This window comes from Canis aureus, chromosome 13, assembly GCF_053574225.1.
Source record: "Canis aureus isolate CA01 chromosome 13, VMU_Caureus_v.1.0, whole genome shotgun sequence".
NCBI lineage: Eukaryota > Metazoa > Chordata > Mammalia > Carnivora > Canidae > Canis > Canis aureus.
The window spans coordinates 62,798,096-62,814,436 of record NC_135623.1 but is presented as its reverse complement, the minus strand read 5'-3'; the positions used below and the strand labels follow the sequence as shown (position 1 = coordinate 62,814,436).

Genomic DNA, 16,341 nt, shown 5'->3' with positions numbered 1-16,341 from the left:
CTTAAAGTCACAGAAAAATAAAGTATTTACTACAGAGAGTAATATAAGAATACACAAATGGGGACACCTGGGTGGCTCAGCTGTTGCGCGTCTGCCTTCAGCTCAGGGCATGATCCTGGAATCCCAAGATCAAGTCCCACATCAAGCTCCCTTCATGAAGCCTGCTTCTCCCTCTGCCTATGTCTGTCTCCGTCTCTCTCATGAATACATACATAAAAATCTTAAACACACACACACACACACACACACACGACAAATGGAGCATATTTAAAAATGAAATTTTTGAAATTTTAAAAATAAATTTGAAGCAAAAGTAACAAATTAAGAAATATAAGCCTATGTTTAACTTTAAACCAATATATAAGTCAAGGGATCCCTGGGTGGCTCAGTGGTTTAGCGCCTGCCTTCGGCCCAGGGCATGATCCTGGAGTCACAGGATCGAGTCCCGCATCGGGCTCCCTGCATGGAGCCTGCTTCTCCCTCTGCCTGTGTCTCTGCCTCTCTCTTTCTCTGTGTCTCTCATGAATAAATAAATAAAATCTAAAAAAAAAAAAAAATATATATATATATATATAAATCAAGTTACCACTTAGAAATGATTATATTTAAAAGTTACATTGATATTCAATAAATATCATAAATAAATTTGTATATATTTATATTTACACATAATGCTCATGCACTGGTATTGTTATGTCTATTTTCAGATAAGAGACTGCAGTTCAGAAAATTAATAACCATACACCTAATAAGCAAACCAAGAAGTTAAATGTATCTGTATGATTCCATAACCATAATTATAATAACATAGCTATATATTCCAGTAAGATTTTCAAAGAGATCTTCCTGAGAATCACTGCCTCAACTTATTACAATTATCTGCTTCCTATGCAAAGCAAGTTGGACAAATACTATCAGCTCATAGTTCATTCATCTTAATCTCTTTCTTTCCTACCTTTCTGTAATATGGCAGTTTATAAACAAAATATTTGAATTTCTAGCCTCCTTTGCTACTAGTAGTCATGTAATAAAGCTCTGGCCAAAGACAAGTACTTGGAAAGGGTTTTCCTTCAAAATAAAAATGAACTCCTACCAAGAAAACATTCTCCCTTCTCCCCTGGTTGGTGGTGCAGCTGTCATCTTGAGACTTTGGAAACTAAAATCACACACTAAGTAGGAGACTAAGCCAGTTTCCTTAAGGACACCTTTGAGCATCTGCACCAATCTTACACTACCTACCCTAGATTTCTTTTTGTGTGAAGAAAATAAGCCCATTACTAAGTCTATGTGTATAGTTTTGGGTAACCCCATAGACTAATGCAATCCTAACACAATTTATTCTATGAATCAAGTGTATGAAATTGACTCATATTATAAATCACTTCGGTGAATTTGCCACAAGGCATACTAATGATGAAAAATTATCTAAGGGAAAGGATCAAGAGAGTAAATGAATACTAATTACTGAAAAAATAATAATAAACATGAAATATTAAATTATTAACTATTTTTCTTAACTACTCATTAAATTACTTATGCCAGAGACTGTTAAAGAACTTTAATACACATGTACACATTTAATCTTCACAACAAGGTAAATATTACCATATACAACCAATGTAAAATTTTTATCAATCCTTAATAAAAGTAACAATAAAACAAAGCTAAATTTACTTATTCTGAGATTTTCTATTTTTATAATACTAAAATGCCCTTTCTTTTACAAAATGGGAATAGTGGAGAATGAGTTTACATTCATTTTAACATATTTAGTTGGCAAAATAAGTAACAAATCAATGTCAGTGCCCCAGTGTTTCATGAAATTTTAATAGTTGATGAAATCCGAAGGCCTGAAACACACTAAAGTTAAGTAACCTGCCCAGGACCACAAAGCAGTGTGTTTGACAACAAAGGCCAAGATCATACATTACGACTAGGTTACATTAAGGAAATCCACTAAATGAATTCAAAACAACTATTCTGTGAACACAATTAAAGATATAAATGTATAACTACAAAGGAAAATAGCCAGCCCAGAATAAAGTGTGAACAAGGACTTCTAAAGTGAAATGACAAAAATTAATAAATAAAGTGAAATGATGTCAGGAAATGACAGATGTTGGCGAGGATGCAGGTATAGAAGAACCTCTTACACTGTTGGTGGGAATGCAGACTGGTGCAGCCACTCTGGAAAACAGCATAGAGGCTCCTCAAAAAGTTGAAAATAGAGCTACCCTACGACCCAGCAATTGCACTACTGGGTATTTATCCCAAAGAAACAAATGTAGTGATCTGAAGGGACACCTGTATCACAATGGTTACAGCAGCAAATGTCCACAATAGCCGAAATGTGTAAAGAACCCAGATGCCATCCACAGATGAATGGATAAAGAAGATGTGGTAGATGTGTACACACACACACACACACACACACAAATGGAATACTACTCAGCCATCAAAAACAATGAAATCTTGCCATTTGCACTAATGTGGATAGAACTAGAGAATATTAAGTGAAATAAGTCAATCAGAGAAAGATAATTATCATACAATCTCACTTAGACGTAGAATTTAAGAACAAAACAGAGGATCATAGGGGAAGAGAGGGAAAAATTAAACAAGACAAAATCAGAGAGAGAAATAAACCAAAACAGACTCTTAATCATAGGAAGCAAACTGAGGGTTGCTGGAGAGGATAGGGGTAGGGGATGAGGTAACTGGGTGATGGGCATTAAGGAGGGCACATGATGTAATGAGCACTGGGTATTATATGAGACTGGTGAATCACTGACCTCCACCTCCAAAACCAATGACACATTATATGTTGATTAGTTGAATTTAAATAAAAATAAAATTGATTAATTAAAGTGAAATTACTTTATCATGTTACCTCCCACAGTTTTCTCTGTATAATGTAGATTTAAACCATACTAAAGAAACAGAATCAAGATAGGAATTCCCAGGGATCCCTGGGTGGCGCAGCGGTTTGGCGCCTGCCTTTGGCCCAGGGCACGATCCTGGAGACCCGGGATTGAGTTCCACGTCGGGCTCCCGGTGCATGGAGCCTGCTTCTCCCTCTGCCTGTGTCTCTGCCTCTCTGTGTGTGACTATCATAAATAAATAAAAAAATTAAAAAAAAAAAAAAAAGGTTAGGAATTCCCAATCTAGGTTTGGAGATTCATACTGGGAAGAACTTTTGGGTCTCTTCCTATATTTTCTACCTCTAAAAGAGGTTTGTGGTTCCCCCAATAGAAGGAATAGGAACAGGTATGCAGATAAAATGTGCCTCTTGAAGTCTGCTCCTCAATTTCTTCCATTCTACAAAAGTAGGGGGATCAAACCAAAATTTAAATGCAGCCAAACTCTCCCTACCTCAATTCTTGGCATTTTATGCTACTGCATTTCATTATTTTAATCTCTCTCTCTTTTTTTTTTTAAGATTTTGTTTATTTATTCATGGAGATGGAGAGAGAGAGAGAGAGAGAGAGAGAGGCAGAGACACAGGCAGAGGGAGAAGCAGGCTTCACGCAAGGAGCCCGACATGGGACTTGATCCCAGGTCTCCAGGATCACACCCTGGCCGAAGGCGGCGCTAAACTGCTGAGCCACCCGGGCTGCCCTAAACTCTCATTTTTTAAACTCCTTTCTAACTATTTCAAAATGTATAAAATCGATCAGTTTCTTAATACTATAATAATATAATTTAGGTAGCCAAATATTTCTAACAACTTGACCACCTATTTCCTAATAAATTCCATGGTGCTTAAAACAGAATTTGTAAGACTGCAAAATGTATGTTAGAGGCGTTAGAAATCAGAAATTTAGTGGCTTGAATAATTCAAATAGTTACTTATACACAGAATAACTGAAAGAATGTTAAAATACATAGGTTTAGTCTACACCTACATATTCTTACATTTTTTATTTTAAGACTTTAGTTATTTCAAAGCCTGGCCAGCTCTTTTCTTTTTTCACTTGTGGCCTCAAATCTAATTTATTATTGAAAACATGAAACAACAAAAATCTCTTAAAATACAGAAACTAAATGGTTTATGTTTTTATAATTGAAAATAGTAAATACTTTCAGACTTGCAGTTTATTTGTAGTTATCTAAATATTAGGTCCCATATTTTTAATGTATACAAATACAGCATGCATTCTCCAGTATTTACGATAGATAGATAGATAGATAGATAGATAGATAGATAGATAAAGAAAGAAAGGAAGGAAGGAAGGAAGGAAGGAAGGAAGGAAGGAAGGAAGGAAGAAAGAAAGAAAGAAAGAAAGAAAGAAAGAAAGAAAGAAAGAAAGAAAGAAAGAAAGAAAGAAAGAAAGAAAGAAAGAAAAAATAGGTAACTATTGGAGGCAAGAGACCATGGAGTTTGGCTTTATGATTGAAATATAAAGGTGTACGTATGAAGGAAAAAAATACTGGTAAGGATATTCTGCTTTACACTGATTTTAAAAGAAATTCCTTCTTTTTTTTTTTTTTTTTTTTTTTTGGCGGGGGGTGGTTCTAATAAATAAAAAACTCCTAAAAAGTGTACTGACCACACTCAGCTTACATAGTACTATCACATCTATAAAGGTAATAGTGCCTCTGACCAAACTTCAAACTTCCTTATACACACCCTTGCTTTTTCCTTCCATCCACCCCCTCACTCCCATGAAAAGTAATACTTTAAATAATTTTTAAGTTCACAGGAAAGGAAAAGAGGGAGGAGGGAATCTACAACCTTATTTTAAGCTAGACTGACTTCCTTAAGTTACTACCACAATTTCTTTTCTATTGTGCTTAATGTACATGGAATACCTTATTTTCTGCATGTTTTTTCTTATACCAAATACACTAAACTACTAAAATTCAGGATTGTGAAACATTCCAAACTGGTAAAATAAATTGCATCTTGTGAATGTCTACAAGATAGGAATAAAAACGAATAAATAGTCAAAAACTTATTTTAGCTCTTTGTGTTTACTTATCTATTAATTAGTGTATTTTAAATTTCTTCCAACTAATATATTGCTTTGACCATGTCATTAATGGTCCAGTGCATACAAAACATTTAGCAAGAAAAGGACTAGGCTCTTCAGTAAGACCAAATCACTAATCAGGAAAAAGATTATTTTTCAAAATATCTTAATTTGTGGTCCCTTATCAGAGTCACAATAAGACTTCAAAAGCTAGGCCTTTCTTACTTCTAATTTTGAAATAACTTTAATAGTTGAGGTCCTATATACACCCCAAGCTTCCCATAATTTAACAAAATAACCACAGTAAAATTATCTAACTGGTCAAATTTTACCTATTGTCCTAATTATGTTTTTGGGTTTTGTTTTGCTTTTTTTTTTTTTTTTTTTTTTTCTCTGGTCCAGGCTCTAACTCAGAATCTCACATCTCATTTGGTTATCACATGTCCTTAGTCTCAATCTGTAACAATTCTTCAGCATTTTATCCTTTCATAAGCTAGAGAGTTTTTTAAAAAGACTTTATTTAAGAGCACAAGGGGGCAAGGGGCAGAAGGAGAAGCAGACTTACCATTGAGCAGAGAGCCTGATGCAGGGCTCGACCCCAGGACCCTGAGACCATAACCTGAGCCAAAGGCAGACACTTAATCAACTGAGCCACTCAGATACCCCTAAACTGGACACTTTTGAGTACAGTTATTTTGTAGAATGTCCTAAAATTTGAGTTTGTCTAGTATGGTCTGCCATTTAGGTGGAAGTATTTTCAGTAAGAATACTATCACAGATGTGCCCTTCTCAATGCAGCATAATGTTGATGTGTCTTATCACTAGGCGCATCCGGGTGGCTCAGTCTGCCTTCAGTGTCTGCCTTTGGCTCAGGTCATGATCCCGGGGTCCCAGGGTTGAGTCCCACATCGGGCTCCATGCTAAGCGGGGAGTCTACTTCTCCCTCTCTGCCATTCCCCCTGCTTGTGTTCTCTGACTCTCTGTCAAATAAATAAAATCTTAAAAACAAACAAACGACAGGCCCAAAGTGGAGTCACTTGTGCTAAACCCATGTAGTCAAACCAAGGCTTCATAATTAATCTAATGGCAGCTTCATTAGGAATTAGGAAATTCACTTTCTCCAGGAATTTAGTCTTAACTGGTCAACATCAATGAGGTAGTTTGCCACATAGACCTTTCCATCCCCCAAAAGAAAGTTAAAGTAATCTGTTCTTTCATTATCCCTTCTCCCTTCTGCCTTCCATTTTTCTACAGCTTCTGGAAGCTCCTTCCTGTTTGCTAGATGGAATACGGATTCATGAATCATCTAATAAAGCCAATTAGATCCTCAAATTTACTCAATATTGTTATTTGACAGTGGTGTGATAACTGATTTACCTGGTTCATTTGGTATCTACCAGTTTTCCTCAATATAAAAACACACTGATTTCCCCTCTATGATTAATCAACCTTGGGAAGATACTTTGAGACTATGCAAATATTCTGATGATACCTGATATATTTGTGTATATACATATATACAGACACACACATACATATACACACACATATATATACATACATAATTTCTTTTTTTAAGATTTAATTTATTTGAGAGAAAGAAAGTACAGACATGCGAGTGCACATGAGTGGTGGGAGGGGCAGAGGGACAGCATCTTAAGCAGACTCCCTGCTGAGTGTGGAGCCCAAGAGAATTTAAAATGCAAGGTCTAGGGGCACCTGGGTGGCTCAGTGGTTGAGCATCTGCCTTTCAGGTCCTGGGATCGAGTCCCATATCAGGTTCCCCACAGGGAGTGTGCTTCTCCCTCTACCTGTGTCTCTGCCTCTTTCTGTGTGTCTCTCATGAATAAATAAATAAAATATTAAAAATAAAACAAAATGCAAGAAGGTCTAAACTTCCAACATCACAAAACTAACCCCACCATGACCACATTAAAGGTAAATCCTCCCACAGATTGAAAAAGAAAACACCTGAGTACAGTAAGAAATACATAGGGTAAATAGTTCAATAAGCAGTAGTTAATTAGCATGTGAGACCAGAGGTGGGGTTTTTTCTTCCTGAATAGATAAAAATCCTAAACAGTCAAAATAAAGTAGTAATCAGCCTGTTTTTCTCCCTACAAAGGCTGACATTATAACTACTGAACATACTTTAACTATACATTTCAATTTATGAAAGCTACAAAAGAGCAATAATACGTAGTACAGTTTGCTTCTCCCTCCTAACTTACTAGTCTGTCTAAACAAAAATGGTGCAGGGGAATAAAGAACCATTCTCACTCACTATAATCATTACATTGTCCTATCATAAGACAATTGTGAGTCTTTATATAAATAAGTCCATTTTTCCTGCTTAAATTCAGATATTCCTCAACTCTTCCAAAGGACAGAATGCTTGAAAATCACATCGTTACAAAATAAGAAATATTAACATGTTTGGCATAATATGATAAGTCAGATATTTCATATTAGATTCCAAACTGTAGAAGACCACAAAGCTTAAGGAAAAAATAGTATAAGATAAAGGAAAAACTTTAACAAAAAAAAAATTTTTTTCAACAACTTAGAATATTTTCCTACGAACTAGGAAATGTCCATCATAATCTCATGCCATGATGAGGCTGTAACAGGCATAAATATGCAGCTAGTTTGATACAGTGAGTAGCTGATACAAATGTGCACACATTCTGCCAGGCTGCCCAACAAATTCTACTACTGCAACAATTCTAGCCCATGTCCACTGTGTAACTCAGGCTCCCAGCTATCTCAAGCCTTAAGAAAAGACATCAGTCTTTAACAGATTTCTTGGTCTCCTCTTTCCTTCCTTCAAACCACAACCTTCTATACTCCAGTGGAATCACTCCCATGCCCTGATCATTCCCTTGGTTACAAGTACATGGAACAAAGGTCTACACATACTTTCTTACAATCACATGTGCTACTTCTATGACAGGTCAATCTGGAATATCCTGCATGTTCCCTACTCCACTGGTGGATAATTTCCTAAGACTCAGTACATGCTTGTCTAAGAAGTTCACAGCCTCTTCAGTGTTGGCAGAGGACATCTCATCTAGATAGTCCAAACCTCTTCAACAGCTGCTACAGCACTAATGAATCACATCCTACTTAGAGAATACAATACACTGGTGAGTTAGTTGAGAGATGGAGGTCTTATTTCATCTGTGAATTCCCAAGGCTTGATAGAAAGTATTTCAGTAAACTGTGCTACAATAAAAACTACTAGTAGACACTGCACTAATAGTAACTGTACTTTCAGTCACTTAGTCCACAAACAACCTCAGGAAGCTAGAATCCGTATTTTATGGATAAAACTACCTGGTGCCAAAAATGGGATGAGGAGAGGGAATGGCCCATAAAATTTAGACATCAAAGAACTATCATCACATTTCCCTATGTCTTTAGTCTAGATCAAAGTTATTTCAGGTAATTTTAAGTCTTCTTTTTTTTTAAGATTTTATTTATTTATTCATGGGAGACACACAGAGAGAGAGGCAGAGACACAGGCAGAGGGAGAAGCAGGCTCCATGCAGGGAGCCCGACGTGGGACTCGATCCCCGGTCTCCAGGATCGCGCCCTGGGCCGAAGGCGGTGCTAAACCGCTAAGCCACCCCGGCTGCCCCTAAGTCTTCTTCACTAAAAGAAAAAAAGTTTTCAAATGAGTCAAGAAGAAACACAGTCTGTGTTTTTAAAGGGCTGTTTAAAGCACTGTTTTATCTTTACCTCAGATAGTTAACTTGTATCTGAAGTCTACCCCACTGTTACTTTAGGTGACTTGAATTTCAAGTATCAGCAAAGGCAGACCTACTGTTATCATTTAACTCCCCCCAAAACCCACTTGAGATAAAGCGGTTTTCAGACTGACAGTAAAATTAAAAAACAAAAAAACAAAAACAGTGAGTTTTCTTATGAATCAAGGAATCTTTGACCTGGAAAATTAACTTCCCAAAGACGGTGGTATATCCTCCCTTTCTTATGACAGTGGTCAAAGGTTGTAAGTTTATTTTGTTATTTCACAACCTTTCTTGAAAGGAAAAAAAAAAAATGAAACAAGTTGGCAAGTCCCCTTCCTTTTCCTAGTCTTATTTTGTTACTATTTTTTTGTAACTGTTCTGTTAAAGAACAGGACCTCGGAAGAACTGCATTAAACCAGTCCACATACAGCACTGCAGTTGGGAGAGATTCATTTTCAGCCTTAGCCAAGATATGCAAAGCTAATTATAGAACTGCTAATTACTAATTGTTTAAAAGGTTAAGGCAACTAAGCTTCTATCAATATTGCAAAAAAAAAAAAAATGTCAATTTTTACCATGAATTTAAGTACTCGTTCAATGTCACATGCCAATACAGTTTGAAATTAGTATTTCAGTTATAAATATGTATATACTTTAACCTATAAATTCAAAGATCATTGTTATGAAGGGTAAATAAATGCTTGTGGCCAAACAGGAATTACTTAGTAAAATACAGTTCGCAAAACCGCACAAAGATCGTTTAGCTGTGTTTTTTTTTTCAACAAAAACTACTTCAAAACCAAATATTTACTACTAGAGCCCTAAAATTTGCTAAAACATAATCAAAGTTTAAGTTGTCAAATTAAAATATGAAACTGTTGGTAAACAATGATAAAAAGAAATTCAAATGGAAAACATACCTGTATTGAACATAATTCTTTCACTAGATTTAAAAGTTAATTATTTACCAGAGATACTGTTTTGTGCAGATTCTCATAATTTAAAGTTCTCTGGACAAAAGGTATTTTTTCAGCCCTCTCACTATGACTAAGTGACTTTGCAAAGAATGAAGTCTTACACTGCTGTGAGACCTCAGCTGACAAATTCATGAGTTAACAACTAAATCAAAAGGTTCAGGAGCCAAAGAAATTTTCAACAGTGAAGGACAAAGTAATATTATTAATGAGGAAGAAATGAGATGGAGCTGTTTTACACACACCATTAAAAAAAAAACAAAAACTGTTACAGCTACTAGCTAAAAACATATCAAATTAGATCTTGAAAGAAAACAATTCAGCAATAGACGATTCACCTGAAAAACTAAAATCATGCACTTAAACACTCTACAGAAGCAGCTACAAAGGGTCTGAACTCAACCAGTTAATAAAATGGTTTAGAAAAAGCATTTTATTGTTTAAAGCCTTGGGGGATAAAGCTGTTTGTAATTTATTTACATCTTTTACTTTACTAAATTGCTTCGGTGACCAAGCTTTTCATTTAAATGATTAAAGCATAAACCCAAATAGTTTAATAAAGCAATTACTTAACAGTCCTGTTGTTCAATATAGGCGCTCTGAAAAATATCAATACAACGTTTAGTGTTCATTATTTTCAAGGGGTTTGTTATTTAGAATACAGTAGCCCCATTGACTAAAACTTAGCCAGGTTTCCAAACACGTAATACGGGTCACATATTGAATCAAAGATTTTTTTCATTCTCTCAGAATATCAGGTGAAAGAGTGACAGGGTCTTAAATCTAAGTATGCATGACTTGGCTAAGAATTCAGGAAACTTTATTTCTCCTTACCATTCTGCCTGTCTAATGTGGCTAAATAAAATAGGTTCCCATTTCCCAGGTGTGTTTGGAAGCTCCCTAATTTGCAGTCTCTGTGTTTACACTGGGGCTCTCCCCACCTCTAAATTCTCTTCTAGCTAACTTCTTAGGTTACACTAGTAACATCTCTATTAACTTCTAGGCAACTGATTGACCTAAATACGAAACTATGTCTTATCAGGGTTTGAAAGACAAACTGGGATGGTGGGGATTTTTTTAAAAACCTGGATTTTTTAAAAAAAATGTATTTCCTCTATTCTTTTAAAGCATCTTCCTTTTGCCTATAAGGAGAATCATATGAAGTCCTTTATCGAGTCTATCCCGTAAAACAGAAGGAAGCATGACAGCAAAACTTTCCTAATTTATATCCTTCTGTTTGTGACATCAAGTTTAATACATTTACTTTCCTCATATTACAAAATTTTTCTAGCATTAATGAGAAAAGATGGGAGAGAAAAATTTCCAGCACTCAAAATACAGTGAGTGTTTACATTACCAAAGCACTCAATATAAAAAGCACCTCTACACACACACACACACACACACACACAATTTAATACATTTCAAACTTTTAGAAGATTGTTTTTAACCAGCCAGGTAAGGATGGGAAAACATTCACATTTCAAGGTACTTTCTCTTTAAGATAACAATAAGCAACCGTGGAGTTTGCATTAGTAATAACCAAATGAATATCAAAGTTAACGCAGCTGGCACTTAACAATGTTCAAAATGTTTGGTAGCTTTCTCCAGGTTTACTTTTTCTATAAAGGTTTGGTGGGGGTGGGGGGGGGAATGTGCTGCTTTCCGATTATCAATAAAGCTTTCATGTTGTGGCGTTAATAGTAACCGGCCCACTTCTGAATCAGGCCAAGTTCTATGCTAGGTCAGTTTTTATTCTACACAACTGGCAGGAGAGGAGGAAAGTTTAACAGTTCATTTATTTGGAACAATCCACATGCTTTCACAGTGGAGGTTTTGTCTCTTCCAGTCTTGTTTGGTGACCACCACCTCCAACTGATAGTAGGTTTCAAGTCATTGCTGTTCTAACTAATGAACCGAAGGCACCGCTCACACCGTCTCTAATTTCCACTAACGGCCTATGACATCATTTTCTGACCCGCCTTGCTAGGTTCTAATATTCTCCACTTGCCTTGCTAGGTTCTAATATTTTCAGCCTATGTGATTTCATTTGGCACTACAGACACTGAAAGGAACTGAAATATCTCACTGAAATCTGCTTTTCTGTCACACTACCACTGAAAACGTGCATTTTCACATGCAGAAGACTGATTCAACTGACAATTTTTAAACAAACAGTAGAGGAAGAAGGCCCATGGGAGGCAGTGCAATGCCCAGGACCAAGACCAAAGCAAGAAGACACTGCTTGGTTTTGATAAAATAGTCCTTTAGAATTGGCATTTTCTGAAGTATAGTGAAATGAATATTCTTATAATATTATCGAACATCTTCCACTCTTTTGGTAAATATGGTGCAACCTACGATCCCCCAGATGTGATGGCTCCACCAGGAAAAATGAAAACTCATTAACGGTACCAGGTGCCATTCTTGGGCAAAGGCAGCCAGTGAAAAGGCAGCCAGTGAAAAGATTCTATTTTATTCTGTTCTCCCCACATTAAATAATAATAACAATCAACATCAGAGAAGGAGAGCATTTGGGTTTGAACAGATGGCATCCAACACCTAACAAGTGAAGCAACTCCTTCCAGCATTAGATCCTCAATGTCTGATGGTCCCACGGATCAGGAGGGCTTATTGGTCTTAAGAGGGTTGGCAGCAGGATCCCCTGCAGTCACCATCCCAATGCTTGGGAATATGTGTCATTAACCAGTCTGCAACTAAAAACAAATCAAACCACCACATTTTTATAAAATTTCACCCTCTCTAGTCCAAATCCAACATCATCAGCAATCGCTCCGCTTAAAGAGGACAAATAAACCTGAAGGTAAACGGCCCTATAAAGGTCCGCAGACTTCTCTAATGTTGACAAGCTCCTGCAACACCCAGGGGATCCGCAGGGCGCCCTTTCAGGGGTGCCCTTGACCGGGCGGCTCCGCGCTGACGCCTGCCTTGGATTTAAACTCCAAGCACCAGCCTAGCTGACCAACTTTCCTTCCCCCGACTGGCAAGCGGCGTCCCTTTCACACAAGCGGGACACCAAGTAGACACATCCCAACCTTCTACTGCGGTCAGCGGGGATTTGCCCTTCGCAGAGCCCTGCGGGTTTCCTTCCTACAGGCCCGCACACACCCAAGAACCCGAGGGGCAAGGGGGCCTCACGCCCGGGAGGGGAGGGGGGAGGAGGGAGGAGGGAGGGGAGGGAGGAGAGAGAGGAGAGGGAGGGCAGGGCCTGCAGCCCGCGGCAGGAGCGGGGCGCTAGGGGCCGGCGACGCCCCCACCTCGCCAGACTCCGAAGACCCGGGGCGCGCCCGCGAGGACGCGAAGCTCCTTGGCAAAGTCCGTCCCCGGGACACGGTGGGGTGGGGGGGTCAATCCCCGGGACACGGTGGGGTGGGGGGGTCAATCCCCGGGACACGGGGGGTGGGAGGGGGTCAGTCTCCGGGACACGGGGGGGGAGGGGGTCAGTCCCCGGGACACCGGGTGGGGGGAGACGAGGTTATTCCCCGGGACCCGGGGGCGGGGGGGGGGAGACGAGGTCAGTTCCCGGGACACGGGGGGGGGGGGGGGGGGAGAGGGATCAGTCCCTGGGACACGCGTGGGGGGCCAGTCCCCGGGACACGGGCGGGGGAGGGGGTCAGTCCGCGGGACACGGGGGGAGGGGGGTGAGTCCCCGGGACACGCGTGGGGGGCGGGGGCCAGTCCCCGGGACGGGGGGGCAGTCCCCGGGACACGGGGGGTAGGGGGGGTCAGTCCCCGGGACACGCGTGGGGGGGAGGGGGTCAGTCCGCGGGACACGGAGGGGAGGAGACGGGGCCAGTCTCCGGGACACGGGGGGTGGGGGGGTCAGTCCCCGGGACACGGGGTGGGGAGAGACGAGGTCAGTTCCCGGGACACGGGGTGGGGGGAGGAGGGGTCAGTCCCCGGGACACGGGGGGGGAAGGGGGTCAGTCCGCGGGACACGGGGGGAGGGGGGTGAGTCCCCGGGACACGCGTGGGGGGCGGGGGCCAGTCCCCGGGACACGGGGGGGAGGGGGCCAGTCCCCGGGACGGGGGGGGGGCAGTCCCCGGGACACGCGTGGGGGGGAGGGGGTCAGTCCGCGGGACACGGAGGGGAAGAGACGGGGCCAGTCCCCGGGACACGGGGGGGGGGGAGGGGGTCAGTCCCCAGGACACGGGGGGGGGGGGGGAGACGAGGTCAGTCTCCGGGACACGGGGGGTGGGGGGGTCAGTCCCCGGGACACGGGGTGGGGGGAGACGAGGTCAGTTCCCGGGACACGGGGTGGGGGGAAGAGGGGTCAGTCCCCGGGACACGCGTGGGGGGAGGGGGCCAGTCCCGGGGGGGCAGCGGCGGGGAGCGCCGGGAGGGCCAGGGCCGGGGCCGGGGGCGGGGTCGGAGGCGGGGGCGGGGGCGGGGGCGCGGGCCGGGCCTCACCTGCGGGGTCCTGTCGGCGGGGTTCTTCATCACCGCCTGGCGGAAGCTGTTATCCACGTAGGACGCCATGTCCCCCGTGGGCCGGGCCGGGCCGGGCCGGGGCCGCTCCGCACGCCCGTCCGCCTCCCGGCCCCCGCCCTGCGCGCTCCGCCCGAGGCCCGGCGGCCAAACCGCGGCGGCGGCGGGGCCTCGGGGGGGCGAGGGGGTCCCCGCGGGCGCTCGGCGCCGGGAGCTGCGCCGCCTCCGCCTCCGCCTCCGCCTCCTCCTCCGCGCGGCGGGCGAGGGCTTCCCGGCGCGCCGCTCCCTCGGGGCCTGGCTCCCGGGCCCGCGGGCCGCAGTCGGGTCGGCGAGGCGCGGGCGGCGGGTCCGCGGGAGAGGCTGCGGCGCTCGGGCCGGTGGCCGCTGGGGCTCGCTCGCCGCGGGGGTCCCGCCGGGGTCTCCGGGTCCCCGCGCCGCGGGGTCAGTCAGGTCCGGCGCCCGCCGCCGCTCCTAGTCTCCGGCTACGGGGCTCGGCCGCGCCTCCCGACTGCTGCTGCATCCCCCCGGGCCGCCCCTGCCGCTCGCGCCGCCGCCGGGGGCTCGGCCGCCCGCCCCCATCCGCGCGCCCGAGCGGAGCGGCCCGAGCACCGCCCGCGCTGAGCCCCGGCCCGGGGGCTCCCGGCAACTTTGCTCCCGGCCTGCGGGGGGGGCGGTCGGACTCCGGGCGGCGGGCGGCCGAGGGCCGAGGGCGGAGAGCCGAGAGCCGCGCACGGCCGCCTCGCACACGGCGACTGGGAAGCGGCGACTCCCCCTCCGCTTCCTCCGCCTCTTCCTCCTCCTGCGCCTTCTCCGGCCGCCCGAGCCGCTCCTCAGGGAGGAAGCGGCCTCCGGGGCTTGTTGCTTTGTGCTGCAACCATGGTGAGGCGTGAGTGGCAGGGCGGGGGCCAGTGGGGCGGTGCCACGTCACGGGGGGCGGGGCGTCCCGGCGCTCGGCCCCGCCCCCCGCCGCCCGCGCCCGCCGCCCGCGCCCGCCGCCCGCCGGCCGCGCCCTCCCCCGCGAGCCGCACCTCGCGTCGCCGCCAGGTGAGCCGGACGCCCGGGCCGCGAGGGGTCGCCGCGCCGCCCCCGCCCCCGCCCCGCCCCGCCCCCGGACCCCGCCCGGCCCGGCGGCCGCTCCCTCCCCGGGGGCGCGGAGGTGACCCGGGGGCACCGGCCCGGCTGCGGGCTGATCCCGGGGGTCGGCGCTCCGGCCTCGGTGTGCAGCCCGCGGCCGGGAAAGCTGCCCGCTCCGGCCTCCCGTGCCCACCGCCCCCCTGGGACACCTCAGTGACCGCAGACTAAGGGCGTGGAAAAGTGCCAGCTTCCCCACGAGCCCCAGCGCCGCCCGCCGGGCCTGGCCGACTCCGAGGCCCTCAGTCTGAGCCCCCGAGGCCCGGCCTGCGGCAGGATCAGAGGCGCTGCCGGCCGGGGCTGCATCCGGGCAGAGCGCCCCTCCTTGTGCAGACCCCAGATGTCCACGCCACCCGCCACCCGCCACCCGCCACCCGCTCGGGGCAGAGACACCCTCCCCTCCTGCTGCTCCGGGTCCCCTCCGCCTCCCTTCCCGTGCCAGGTCCAGGTGTGAAGGTCGGCCAAGCCCGGGGACAGCTCGGCTGCTCTGGTCCTAGGGTTTTATTTTTATCTGCCTCGTCTCCCTCCTGCCCCCCCCCTCCCAATAAGTTCATGTTTTGATGTCTATGTGGAAGCTATACTTAGAGGAGGGTTGTTACACTGATGGCCTACTCTATTGAACTGTTCTTCAAATTTTCCAACATGCTTTTTTAACATCTAGTTTATTTTAGACACTTAGGATGCATTGCTTGTGAGCAAACATTTTGGGATCCTTAAGTCACCTTTGCGTCAATAAACAGATTGTGTGGCTTCCTAGAAAACTGACTGCCCAACCTGTGAAACTGGACCTCTAGACCCTTCTGTATTACTTTTACTGAAACTGCTTCCCCACATTTTTTTTCACTGCTTCGTTGAGCCCCAGCATCAAATCCTCTGTGAGGCAGACCACCACACTGAAAGCAAAGGGACGTGAATAAATACAGCTCTGTAAAGAGAGAAGAAGAAGAAAAGAAGAAGGAAGAGGAGGAGGAGGAGGAGGAGAAGAAGAAAATCAAATCCAGTGAAGTGAAAAAATATACCTGACATCTCCATCTGGTGTCTAATAGATATCTCAGAAATAA

The 16,341-nt window shown here is 44.7% G+C and overlaps 1 protein-coding gene and 1 long non-coding RNA gene across 8 annotated transcripts in view; one reads left to right on the top strand and one right to left on the bottom strand.

Annotated features, from left to right (window-relative positions):
* Positions 1 to 14,282, bottom strand: part of RAPGEF2 (Rap guanine nucleotide exchange factor 2) — a 242,171-nt gene extending 227,889 nt beyond the window's left edge. For all 7 annotated transcript variants that reach the window (XM_077846523.1, XM_077846526.1, XM_077846528.1 and 4 more), the window contains exon 1: positions 14,132 to 14,282. In XM_077846523.1, the coding sequence (XP_077702649.1) occupies positions 14,132 to 14,200 (69 nt within the window). In that variant the 5' untranslated portion in view covers positions 14,201 to 14,282. The remainder of the gene's footprint in view (positions 1 to 14,131) is intronic.
* Positions 14,283 to 15,132: 850 nt separating this feature from the next.
* LOC144281688 (uncharacterized) lies at positions 15,133 to 16,341 on the top strand. Its single transcript, XR_013350112.1, has 2 exons — positions 15,133 to 15,193; positions 15,952 to 16,341. It is a non-coding gene; the product is annotated as an uncharacterized LOC144281688 (long non-coding RNA).